We start from the raw sequence: 14276 nt of genomic DNA, 5'->3' as shown, positions 1-14276 counted from the left end.
TTGTTGCACAGAAGAAACTGCCTTTCTATTTCCCTAACTACCAAATCTTACAGCCTGTAATTGACTGTTTCATCATTGACCCATATCCACCATATCTACAAACAATCTCAAGTACATTAATAGAATATCAGTTGTTGGTTCGATAAATTGCGTTGAAATGTCACAGACCTGTTGCTGAGCTGATGTTGCTCTCCTTCTCGTTGTGCAGATCCTCCTCTGACACCCTGCAGAAAAACAACAGCAGCAACTCAGGTGTCATTCTGGACATCTCTAATCTCAAGATGGCAGATGTGGATACGGAGGTGCCTCCTCTCCCACCCCGCTACCGCTTCAGGGACTTGGTGCTGGGGGACCAGACATTTCAGAATGATGACAGGTAGCATGTCATTGTATGTATGTGCATAATACATGTGAAAAGCTGCCTGGAAATATTCCTGAAGGGTCCACATGGGTGTGTGTTTAAATCTCACGGGAGTAATATTATAGGTAAAAGCTACTATATGCCTTTATTTACTTTGTCCTTTGAGATTTTGCTACAATTTCAAGAGTGATTTCTTTTAATAAGCTCCAAACATTTTGTGGCATTTTAAGTTCTTTAAAATTTGTATTATTATTAGTAACTTATTGCTGCCTGTTGGAATTTTAAGACATTTTTCATACTGCAGATCTTAATTTTCAGTTACCATTTTGCTGATATCCAGTTTTCTTTTTTGTTGTTCACATTAAAATGCGACCGCCTCAGACTGTGAACAGTCAGTGGTGTGAACAGTTTACGTCGCTGAAGTGATGGGCATGTAGAGAGAAATATGTGAAGTCACATGCAGCACATTGTGTTTATGGAGGTTAAAACAGATGCTACATGTGTCAGCGTGTCTGTTTCTAACAGTGTTTACATTTGATTTTGCCATGTCCCACCTATCCCAGCACAGAATTCTGATGTTTGTCTCACTTCAATGACTTAAAAGTCAGATGAAATCCAACAGAACCATTCAGACTGAGGTTGTTTTGAAAAAGATTGGATATGTATCCGAGTTAGAACCACAAAGTGGTCTGGGTCGGACTTGAAAAAACTGGATTTATGCTGTTCAGACTGTCAAGAAAAGATCAGACATGGGTCACATATGGGTAAAAAAAAAAAGTCATATTTATGCCTGCAGTGTGAACGTAGCCTAAATGACTGACCAAAGCCAATGCTTAAAAAAGTTGAGACATGTTTGAAATGAGCATGTACTTTCTGTTGTTTCTTTTCTCTGAGTATGAAATTTCCCATTTCTGGGGTATAAAGTGGTGCTACAGTCACAAGAGTGCTAAACACTTTGGGAGTCTCCTAAGAGCTGAATTATTGCTGTGGTTTCGGAGGCCAACCAACAGATGCTTTTTACAACCCATGAGAGGAACAATTAGCCTCAGTTGCTACTGAGTACTGTGGAGCTCCCCATGGTGCTGAAATGAAGTTATCTTTAAAAAAAAAAAAGATCAGCAGTCGCTTCTATACACTGCTTCACAGTTCTACTGGTAAGTTGAGGTTAAACATGCAGCACTATTTATATTAAAACAGGAAAGAATTTTGCTTCATTGTAAATTAACTGATTAATGATCAACAAGATGCAAATGTTGTGGGATTTCACTCAAATTGATTAGTTTTTTCTCACCATTGTAAAACTGCTTGTTTTAGATCTTGTTCAGGTGCGACAGTGAGGTTTTTTCAGAGGTTTTGTGAGTTCTAAAACATACTTTTCTTCCTCTGTGATTCTGTTTTATCAGCCCGTAAACCTGTAAGATTCATGCATCCTATTACCCTTAGCATATCCTTTTGGTACCTTAGTTCACCAGGAGGTTTAAATGTTAATTTGCTGATTTGTAAAACTGTTTTGTGCCTGTGACTATTCTACTGATTTGTTAATGTTATCAGGTGGTTTAATGTGACAGAAAGCCAATTATGTGTGAGCTATCATTTGCTTTCAGGGTTTTATAGCTTCTCTGGATCGCTTTTGTGTTTTTGTGTGAGATCACTGATCTATGTCGTGCATCAGTAGAAGATAATTATCACCCCAGTTTCACTGTGAACCAAAACTTTTATATGAAAGTAAATCTAACTTTTTTCTTTTTGCTTTCTTTTTCTTTTCTCACTTGTCTGTGGGCTTGCTGCAGTGAATTCTTGCCAGCATGTTTTTATATCAGTGGAAAGCCTTTTGTCCACATGTAACATTTAGATCAACAGAGCAGTATTTGACCACCACCCCTCCCCCACGCATGGTCGTATACTCTCCTAACGGATGCAGGGATTTCGCTGTAGTCAACTACAAATGCCAGCTATATTGTTTGGATGCCAGTTTTTTGAGAAATGTCGACATAAAAGATAAATTCCTTGAGCCAAAAGCAGATAATTCACTCGTTCCTCACAGTATATCAATTTCATGAAAAAAATCAGGTTTTAATTTGATCAGACGTTTGTGTGCTGTCATATGTGCTTGTATGAAAAAGTGCAGTCGCTTATTTTTGTCAGTTTTTAATCTAGCTGATCCCTTTTTTACACTCATTACTGTGCAGTTGCAAAGGGTAATTAGAGCTTGTTGCTGAGCTACCAACACATGCATGCTTTGTTGTGTGTGTTGGCATCCAAAAAACGTGTGTAAGTGCATGCTAGACGTGGCCACAGAGCTGCCATGGAAAAGACAGGAGACTTCATTTTTATTAAAATAACACCTGCAGAGTTTCACATGTGTCCGTGCACAGTGTGTGTGTATGCTAGTTTCGAAATGCCAACCTACCATGGTGGTTTTCCGTTTTATTTTAGGTTTTCAGTAGAAATTCAAACAATGTCACTGGGCTTAGTGGACACTATTTCTTGGTTGATCATCTTCTGAATCCTTATAGGTTGTGATGATTATTTTATACCTTAGCTGACACCTGTCAGGGTGTGGGGAGAGTGTGGAGGCACGACTCAAATGCACGAAAAAGAGGTAGAAGGCAAGCAGACGTGTGGGATGAGGACTGATTCTAGAGATGTAACAAAAAGCACAGCACAGGCAGGATAATTAAGTAAATAAGACAAGAAAAGGCCAGTACCACGACCAAGAAGCAGACTAACAAGAAGGAACAAGGGATGACAATAAGGCAAGGTTATTTGTATAGCACATTTCACATACAAGACAAGTCAAAGAACTTTACATAAAACACTAAAAACATTACAGTGGCGTGCAGGAGCAGCAATAAAAAGTACATTAAAACTAACTAAAATAAGCAATTAAAGACAAAAAGAATAAGATAAATTGCAAGAAAAGAAAACTTAGAGCGTGAAGAATTAAGAGTTGTTTTGATAAAAGGCAGAGGCAAGTAGTTTTAACCTTGGTTTAAAACAGCTGAGAGTTTCAGCAGACCTGCAGCTTTCTGGGAGTTTGTTTCATATGTTAGGAGCATAAAAACTAAATGCTGCCTCTCCAGTCATCAGGGTCAAGTCTACTTGAGACTTGACCCTGATGACTTGAGAGATCTGCTTGGTTTAGAACAAAGCAGATCAAGCACACAATGACAGGACCAACCTTCCAGTTCTTAGATAACCTGCTCCATTGCCTGAACCAGTGCTGCCCCAGTGTATTCTGGCCCTTAATGCTTTGTACTGAATTCACAGGGTCCGCTTCTCCATCTTTTCCTTTTTGGCAGCCCTTGAGCATAACAGTTTTTGCTGCCTTTTACTGTTAAACATGCATCACAACTAGCCAGCTGTTTGCAGTCTATAGCTTATGATGTCGCCCAGACATCATAAGCTATGGATATTCAGGTAAGTTCCAAGTAAAATAAGTCTATTTGTCATGAATTAAGCAAGTAACCTGACTGATCTGCAACACGTCCTGTATTCCAGCATAATGTTTTCCCTGGAGCAGCCATCTCGGTGAAACTGAGCAGATTTCAGAAGCACGCACAGTTTGTGGAATCGATTTTTCCACTACTCCATCAGAAATGTCTGTGACCCTATGACAGATTTTTGACAGTTGTTTTGCAGCTGTCGGTTTGTAAATTCATAATAAAGAAAACTGTAATAATAAAGTACATCTTGTAGTTGTAATTTTCAAACTTTTTAAATCATATTCTAACAAACATTTTATGTGGGATTTTATACAGACAAGAATTTACTAATATTTATTCATGCACAACTTTAGATGAATATGCACAGAAGTGTACTTGTGCACTGAAAACTCTCTAGTCATCTTTCTGGTTGAATTTTTCGGGAAACCTGTAAGGACAGTGTTATAGTAGTCTAGTCTAATAAATATAAATGTATGGACAAGTATCTCTAAATCCTGTTGAGACATTAGTTCTTAAATCCTATAAATGTTCATAACAGGCTGACTTCACAACTGTATTAACGTGATACTAAAATTCAAGTCTGAGTCCATGACTATTCACAGATTTCTAACTGGATTGTTTGAAGCTCATCATTGTTTGAAGCTGACTGAGAGCTGACTTCTAATCTTTCTTCCTTTCCTCCAAAAAATTTTATTTCAATTTAGTCTATTTTTAACTAAAAAGCACATGCAATATTTAGTATGTTTAGTGTCTAAATTTGGCTAGAGTTTCCTGGTGAGATGGTTATATGGATTTGTGTGTCATCAGCATAATTATGGTAACATATTTGTTTTTTTTTGTTTTGTTTTGTTTTGTTTTTTTTTTTTATAATTTATTATTATTATTGTTTAATTTTAGAACAGCAGTGGCCCAAGGATGGAGCCTTGGGGGACTCCACAGGTCGTTTTTGTTCGCTGAGATTTATAGTTACCTATAGACACAAAGTAGTCCCTGTCTTTTAGATAGGGATCAAACTAGATAACTGTGGTGCCACAAAGTCCTACCCAGTTTTTCAGCCGGTCTAGTAAGATGTTATGGTTGACCATGTTGAATGCAGCACTGAGGTCCAGTAGACCACTGTAATGTGACTGCTATCTGTGTTCTTACAGATGTTGTTGAAGACCTTACCTAGAGCAATATGGTGTTGTGGTGCGGCCATAAAACTGACTGATAGAGTTTAAAACAGTTATTTAGTGTCAATAAGTTGTGTAATTGTTGAAAGCTTTTTCTATAATTTTACTAAGAAAGAATATTAGCTTCTATTAGCTACTATGAGAAGTGTTCTTTTTCAGGAGTGGCTTGATGATGGCTGTTTTTAGGGTCTGAGGCAAGACACCTGAAAGCAGTGATATGTTTACAATTTGTAAAATACCTGAGTCCATGCATCCTGAAACATGCTTCAAAAACCCTGTTGGCAGGGCATCAAGATGGCAAGCGGTGGATTTCAAGTGGCAAATGATTTCATCCAGGTTTTCAGGACTGATTAGAAAAAGTGTCATGGTGGTAATTGAAAGGAAAGGGAAAACAACAAAGATCTGGCAGAGAACAAACAAAACCAAGGGATATATACACAGAGGAAAACTAACTAATTGAGGAGCAGGTGAAGCAAGTAAGCAAATGAAACCAGATGTGTAGACAGCAGGAAGTTTAAAAGAATGCAGTGCAAAAGGGGATGAACGCTACAAAATAAAAGGGAAAACAAGATAACTGAGACTCAAAGACAACCAAGAACAGAAACTTTGCAAGACTAGATTAGGAGCTAAAATCTGAAGCAAAACCCATAAGCCATGACAATACCATGTGGAGTATGAAGCTTAAAATAAACCAACCTCAGATTTATTTATTTATTTAGGAGAACCAGGCCTCTTCCCTCATGGCCTTTACCTCTGTTTCCTTGCATTTGTTATAAAGGAGCTGAATATAAAGGGTACTGGGTTTCAGGTCTTTGTGATGCTAATGCATCCAGCAAGTTGTCACTACCGCCAAAGGGAAGGTCAGAAAGAGTGCAGGTAAAATTGTAAAATGAAATGTGCTGAGAGACCTACAAAGTCATGGAAAATATCTTTTTTTTCTCATCCTTCCATCAATCTAAAACAGTGGCTGTGAATGTGCCATTCGTCTTTGCATCCAGCTAACATATGCATGTAAATTACATAACACAGATTTGCCTCCTACTGTGTGAGCAGCTGCATCCGATTTGGGCATTGTTGCAGTATTTCCTCTTAGGGGAAAACTTCTGCTGTCAAACTCAAAAATTGTCTCAGCTTCTAGCAGAGCATGCCACATGCTATGCTGTTTGTAGAGAAAGTGAGCACACGGGTTATTACACTCCTGTGATCTGAAAACTGAAGATCCATTGGTTTAAGTGTTTTTTCCCAGCATGAGGCATATTTCTTTTGGGGATATTTCTTGAGGAACAAGGAGGAAGGTCTCCACTCACAAACCCTTTTTCCTTGCCAGATTTTTACTTTCAGTAGTTGACAACCATAAGGTACCCATTTGAAACCTTGTACTGTTTCTTTATCTGAAAGTCAACCTCCTCCAATAGAGCAAATCCCCCTGTACTTACAACCAGGCTCCACATATTCCCAACTGCATTTCCTCTGGTGGAAGCCCTTCTGGAGAGGAGGACCTGTCTTTGACTGTAGCATGTCAGTAGCTCCAGGACTTATCTTGTATGGAGATAAGTCATGATGGCCTCTTCATGCATACCTGTTAAAAGGGTCAGTCTTATTACAAAAGGCTTTCTGGTGGCGGTGATTTAAATTTTAATGACAGGATTCTCTAGAGGATTTTATATCCAGAAACTGTGTGAATTTGAGCTGTGGTGCCACGATTTAATTTAGCCTCTCATTTCATGGGAAAAGGACTTGTATAGCATTTTTCCAATCAGCTTGATCCCTCATACATATCGGGAGGCAATGCAGGGGTTCAGTGTCTTGCACACTGTTTTGATTTAATCATTCCAGGAACTTATACTACCATGCTGCTTAAAGGAGGTCTGCCCTCTGAGACTTGTGGCTACATTCTGCGTACCCTGTTGGATTTGATTTTGTTGTTGTCCTCCAGGAAGACACAGCTTCTCACCAAGTGCTTCATAAAATGGAGAAGTACGATTTTGATAGTTTTTCCATGCATCCTTCTTGTATCCAAAGAGGAATCAAATCAACAGGAATTAAACAAATGATGATGTAGCCTTGATCCGATCATCATTTTAAACCAAATTTGATTAAATGTGATGTGTTTATGGTCTCTGTTATGAGCACTAACAGCATTCAGGACAACTTGGGTACTAATTCAATTTACAATGTGACATTAATGTGGTTTATGTCAGGGTGCTAAAAAACCAAGACATGGACCCGTGCATCCTTACTCAAACCTCCTCTCTCCTTCAGATGTTTTTTAGGAATTTAAACATCTTTGAATGGGTTATGCTGTGATTAATTTCCAGGTCACAAGTAGGAAGATGAGGAGAGAGGAGATGAGGACTCAAAAAATGGAGTGATCACAAGAGCCATGTGTGTGTTGGATCTTTCTCTCATTTAGCACTTTAACAACCTCACCCAGAATAAAAAGCAACAGAGATAATTTTCTTGTTCTTTATTTTTTATTTTCCAGAGGACACTAAAAATAAGAATCCATTTGTTTAAATAAATGGTTGAGATATTATATAAAAAAAGTTGTATTCATATTTGACTGCAGATGGATGGTAGAACAAATGATCTGTGATATTTTGGATTGAAACTTGAATTGCAAACTTTTAGAATGGTCTTCTTCATCACCGGTGTTCAAAGCTTGTAATATATTTTAATGCAATCTGCTTGGCTGCTCTTGGAAGCAACTTCAGGTGCAGTCTCTCTACAAGTTACATTTTGTTAAACAGAGGAGCTGGGAATCAAACCCTCGACCTTGTGATCTTTCTAGAACAGACTACATTATGATAGCCACTGTAATAAAATTAATTACATCGTCAGCAATTAAAAATATTTTCTTTTTGCCATCTTTAGACAGGATGAAGTGATAGGTCCTCCACTGACATGTATAATATTTTTTATTTCATTAATGTTATAATGTTTTCATTTCATGTATATTGTCATCAATCAAACTGAACATAAAAACCTAACCTAATGAGATTCTTCAAATACAAGGAAAATGGTTCAGTCAAATAATACACTTAAATGTGAGAGAAAAGGAGTATGATTGAAATTTGGCATCAGGTTTCCATCCTATCATCCTATCCTATCCATACCTAAACTAGCTGGCAGATGTTTCTTCATTTTTCAGTCCTGATTCTTAGTTTGGGAAGGTTTTCTCTTACGCATCTAGAAGCATTAAAAGGATACACTTATTAAATAGTATAAAAAGTGTGGAAAGAATTTTCTTAGTGGCTCATTTTCACTGCCACCCTGTTTCATAATTCAGCTTTAATGCCTAAACTAGGGATTTGTTAGCAACCTCTGATCATTTGTCCCACTGTCTTCTGATTGAGTCTGAAGCAGTGAATGAGGGTTTTTTGTGTGTTTTTGTAAGTTTCTGAGCAAAGTTTGTTGACGTTTGACATTCTTACAGTATTATACCCTTCTGTGCTGTCATCTCCGTTAATCTCTTTGTTTCTGTGATGTTGAACTGTGAGAGTACAGTTTGGATGTGATTATTTGCGTGGGAGAAGGAGGAAATTTCCCTCCCAGGCTGCCATTATTTCCAGAGTTGGGTGTCAGAGGGCCATAATGACAACTTAGCTGCGGGGGTGCTGAAGAGGAGCAATCACACTGAAGTCATGGGTCTGACAAACAAGTGGTGGCTGCGTGGGTGTGTGCTTGTCTGAAAGTGAGCGCTGTCTGCACAGGTGTTTACGTATGTGCTCAGAGTGTGGGCACAGTAGTGTGTTCACCTGTTAATGTCTGATTGAGTTTGTGTATGTGGGTTTATCCAGTCAGAAATAGAAATGAGCCACCAAATACTGGTACACATACCTACATGGCCGACAGCAAAGCAGGATTAAATTTACTTTCATCTAGCCTTTCTCTGCGTTTCTAATCATCTTCAGGTTTCTTTTTCTTATCTAATGAAGGCAGGATGCTGTTGGGAGTAATATCAACAGAGTTAACAGTGTTAATTGCTCTCTTAACAACTCTTAATACCTTCTTGAGTGTCAAACTGTGACACATGTGATGCAGCACTGACTCATTATGCTGTTGTCCAGCAACAGCTAATCTCAAACTCTGACTTCTTGTAAATTAAAAACTTCAACAAGGGGACTGCAGCTCTTCTAGTAAGTCCACTAAGACAAGATGCTGCAGATCAAAACTCCCAGTAGAATAAAATGTCATGAGGTAATACCTATTCATTTATTATTGCAGCAGATGTTTTGTTTGCACTGTGTATGTTGCAGAGGCAACTACTAGTATTTGATGCCTGCATTATTTTCATCTGAGTGAGTGTATGAGGCTGATAAGACGAAGAGCAAATAAAAAAGGGAGGATGAGGAACAGAACAAACCCAACACCCAGAGGATGGGGAGGATCATGTAGATGACAGATAAGAGGACAGAGGATCAGAGAGAGAGGAGGCTGACAATGATGAGAATGAGGTCTTTTAGGACTAACTGCCTGACTGCTTGCAGGCTGTATTCCCACCAAAGGATCATTTCTCAATCCTTGCTTTAAATTTAGGATTTCATTTTTAGATGTTACCTATATACCTGGAAATACTTCATACTATACAATATAAAAATTTACAAAGGGATGTTCAGTTGCATGGACTTATATAATTAAAGGTATACTTAATTAAATTGTAAAATAGTTAACTTTATTCAGATTTCAATTTTAAAGCATATATCACATTGAGCACATCATGAACATCTGTGAGTAGGAAACATCACTTTCAGTTAATTTTATTCTGACAGCACAATCATTAAATTTCTGACATAATTTATCTAATGGGGGCGTATCCTGTTAGTCTTTCATGTGTTTTGTTATAATTAATTTTCCTGGAATTTGTCAGGCTAAAGATGGATTTCCGCTCTCTACACTGAGCACAGAGCTGTTTGGTGGAGTATACTGAGGGCCTCTTTCTCTTATCATCCTTGTGGTGTTTTGAAGCAGAAGCAAGTGTTTGTAAATGTGCACATGCAGCAAATTGCAGCTTTAATTATAACTATTAGAATATGAAATCTTTATTAGGCTCATAAAGTCGAACCTAACTGAGCAGTTGGTCATTTGAGTCTTATGAAGATATATATATATATATATATATATATATATATATATATATATATATATATATATATCATATACTTTTATATATCATATTGCCTCACTAGTAAAATAAGCAGAAGGCTCTATCTTTGTTTCTCAGCCTGTTTCAATTAGCCACAAGAAAACCCTTTTCTGTTTGTTTTAAACAGTGTAAATAATCCAAGAAAATGCTACTTGCTAGAGACTGAATGATTAGCTTCTATTACATTATAAGCTAAATGACTTGATTTTGAATAATAAAGAGAGACTGTCACTGGCAGGAACTGACCAGCAAATGGCTTATCAACTTAATCAGCAGGCTTTCTTACTGGTCCCTGGCAGAATGAGCTATGATTAATGCTGAACCCTGCAGTGCAGTAAATAAATGAAGTGGAGTACTGTTTAGATGCAATCAAGTTCACTGTGTCCCTTGACAAGTTTAAGCAGTCCATGGCTACTTTTGTGAGGTGTGGCTTATAAAGGAATAATTTATTTCTGTGCCATGCATTTGCATCACATAAATTGATTCAATTACTCTTCACAGGGCAGTGGTCATTGATGCACCTTAACATGCCTTTTTTTCGGTGCATTATATCTGATATATTTTAATATTATAAAACATTGAAGGAATGTGGCTAGTTTATAGGAAGGCTAATATTTGTAGTAGATTAATGCTGATGTCAATCAATATCTTCCTGTAATTTGCAATGAGCAATATTATATTCATTCATTGCTCTTGTTTGGAGCACACAAGAAGCTAGCTGTTGATCGTTGGTGATAAAGCGAGCAGTTATGGTGATATAAAGTTCTGTGTAGTACACGTCACATGATAGCTATTCTATCTGCTTTCTTAAATAATCTTATGACTTCAGGTTTAGTCTTGTTGTACAGTGAGGAATCACTGTGTCCCTGACATACATGTGTCAGTAAAGTATCTTCAAGATACTTTGCCCTAAATTGTGCAACATAGTGCAAAAACCCTAGAATTTGTCCTTTGTTTCATCCTTTCTGGGTTGGAATAAAGCTCAGCATCTCTTGCTTGATGGTTATATGTTTGGCAGCAGCTACTGCTTTTTTATCCTTCCTCATCATACATGTTTCCCTTGTTTCCAAATGATCTTGATTCATAGAAGCCAAAGTGCTTCCACAATTGAATACAGAGGGCCCACAGTGTGTGGACACTCGAGACTAACCAAGTGCGTCATTTTCACTTTTTCAATTTCCTTCTTTTGCATTCAGCTATCATTATGTCGTCAATTAACATGCATAAAACCGATTTTTGACATTTATGTTTCAAATCAGAGCCTTTCTCTCTCCACCCCTGACACCTAAGTTGTCCAAATGATTACTTTGTGATAAAGCACAAAAATGAACAGTTCAAACACTGTGAGACATTTTTCTCAAACTGGAATTTCTAAATGTCATCTTACCTAAAAATGTGCTGTACTTGAAAGAGAGTGTTCTTGCGAGATATATGCACATTTACACTGAGCAAACTGAGCTTGCAGTGTAGACCATAGGTGGTATTAGTCATCACCATCAGCACAGAGTGGGTGTAAAACACTTAAATCCCCTAGACTTGTCCTCAGCAGCAGCAGAATGACTGCACATCTTAAACATGCTGTTGAAGGATTATTGTTGTTGCTGCGACGGAATAGAGACCTGAGTTGTCCACTTTCTGTTTAGATTGTATTGGGGCAGGATTGTCAAAGTATTTGTTCAGTCAGCTACACTCATGTGTAAATGGTGAATATGAGAGTGATCCAAGTCGGAGTCTTACTGACAAGCTGAGTTTATGAAATCTTTGTTTCCTCAACATCTTTTTAAATGTTTTTTTTTTTTTTTTTTTTAAACACTATATATTACTGCAGGTGGTTCAGCATGCTTTAACAGGGGGAAATATTAGCAAACACCTCTCCTAAGAGGTTTTTGTTGGCTTTCTACTAAAATCATCTGAACATTACAGCACCTGATTGCACAGTCTCGGAAGGATAGATCAAGTGGGACAGATAATTATAGGTAGACTGCAAAGGGCGCATCATCCGGGGGATGCTCTGAGAAAAATAAGATTTTATTTACCTCCTCAGAATTTGTGCTACTTCATGTCTTTGTCTGAAACATTTCTGGTGCATTTGCTATTTAACTCCTGCTCTTTGTGGTGGCAACTTAATTAGCATTGGTGAAGTTGGCTTGTGATGATGGAGACATTTTCATGAGGTTGCTAGCACAAAAACAAGGGCTGTTTCAGTGTCGCACAGAGGATTATTCAGGAATTGCAGAATACACTTTGAACACTTCAAAGCAATTTGAATAAATATGTAGAGCTAAATCCTAAAGCTGCATTTAAAATTAGCATTTGCAGTTTAAAAGACACACTATGTACATCTTGATTTTAGTCATTTAGGATTTCTTTATGTCTCTTATTTACACATGTGTGGATGTATTGTGACACTGTGTTTACTTACTTGTTTGAGTGTGTTTCTCTTGGTAGGGCAATTATAAAAATGTATTATAATCAGTGTAGCTGCCATGGTTCACTGATCATGGATTTGCAGCGTTATTTTAGAAAAGAGGCCAGTGGCAGCCTTTTATGACTATGAGTCACCTGCCTTCCTGCCACCTGATGTTATTTTCCACCTTCTATGTAGACTATTTATTGTAATAGAACAGTATATATAGGATATAATTAGTCATTTCAATTTTCTTTCATTTTTGTCATATATATATATATATATATATATATATGCTTAGACTCTAATATGTCTTCAGTAAAGTAAAGAGTATAGAAAAGGTGTTACCCAAAATGAAATATCCCTTTGTTGTTTTTAGGTAAATGTGTTTAATTTGTAACTTCCTTGCTTTCTCTGTCACTCTCCTGCTACTATAAGAGACAACACAAGGGACCAAATCAGATTATGCTTTCTTATGTTTTTAAGTTTATCTAAATTCAATTGAAGAACAAAACTAAATGTTATAATAATGACAGATTGCCAAACAACAAAGAGTAAAGCCCCTGGGCAACAGCTACATCCTGAAAATTAAAGTCCATCAGTAGATTTATCTGCCTATGACTATATCCACATGGAGACAGAATCAAAAAGACAAAACAATTTTAAAAATTGTGCGTCTACACAACAAATATTGTAGCATGTATGTCAGGCTATAAGTGCCGCTATTATCACAGAAATAAGACATGGAGCGGAGCAAACTTGTGCGATGTAAACAAACACATGAAAAAGATGGTCAAGATTCAAGCTAAAAAGAGACATTTAGGTTGACTGATGATGAGGAGGTGCTCTTTACATGCTCAGTAGTTTCTGCAGCACAAACACAACACTGAAGGAAAGATGTGTACAAGTTGTGAATACAGATATAAAACAGTGGCATACTTTCATATTTGGGTCCTAGTTTTAAAAAATAGTATTTTCAGGCTCCCAAAATGCCTGTTTCACGTGGATGAACCGTCCAAATGATAAATTTTTTTTTTTTTTTAAATTAATCGGATACACCTAAACTTGTCTCTGTGTGGACATGGCCTACATCTACAATCTATGTGCATGTAACGTTGCTGTTAATCTGTGGCTAATCTTGTAGCATAGGTTGTTGGTTTTGTAAATTATGCCCTCCATGTTTATGGATTGTCAAATGTAGTTTTAGTAAATCAAACTGACTTATATGCTCTTTGTAAGTCTGATATTTTATTGTCCAGCCTTTATAACAACCCACTCCTGTGTGTTGAAGTAACAAATATTGTTTCTTGTATGTTAATGAGCTTCGTTGATTAACTTTCTTAACATTTCTGTAAAGTAACTTGCCCAAAACCTAAAAAAGAATGGCTCTGAATCTTTGTGAGCTGCTATTTAAATATAACAATGAGCTTTCCTGCTTTATGAGAAGAATAAGAAAGAATCTCATTTCTCTCAGAGATGTGAGCCATGCTGAGGTCAAAAATCAATACTTAGACTGATTAGTGGGTCATGGTATTATTGAAGAAAAAATAAAACTGAAGGTATTTTTCAATTCCTTTCTGAACTATTCACACACTTAAACAGAATACATATTTAGTTTGTAAATGAGATGATACAATTAGATTGTTTCACTTCATGCAAATGATGACAGTGCTGCCATTTCTTTTTGGCACAGCATCATGCTGTGAGCAGCTGTTTTATTCATGAAACTGTCGAATATGGCCTA

The 14276-nt window shown here is 37.2% G+C and overlaps 1 protein-coding gene across 11 annotated transcripts in view; it reads left to right on the top strand.

Annotated features, from left to right (window-relative positions):
* kcnt1b (potassium sodium-activated channel subfamily T member 1b) overlaps positions 1–14276 on the top strand; it is a 69427-nt gene that overhangs the window by 4018 nt on the left and 51133 nt on the right. For all 11 annotated transcript variants that reach the window (XM_042000624.1, XM_042000623.1, XM_042000632.1 and 8 more), the window contains exon 3: positions 209–376. In XM_042000624.1, coding sequence (XP_041856558.1) covers positions 209–376 — 168 coding nt within the window. The remainder of the gene's footprint in view (positions 1–208; positions 377–14276) is intronic.

Source organism: Melanotaenia boesemani, chromosome 11 (assembly GCF_017639745.1).
Source record: "Melanotaenia boesemani isolate fMelBoe1 chromosome 11, fMelBoe1.pri, whole genome shotgun sequence".
NCBI classification, from domain to species: domain Eukaryota; kingdom Metazoa; phylum Chordata; class Actinopteri; order Atheriniformes; family Melanotaeniidae; genus Melanotaenia; species Melanotaenia boesemani.
The sequence above is the reverse complement of the archived record's forward strand: the minus strand, read 5'-3'. Positions and strand labels throughout refer to the sequence as shown.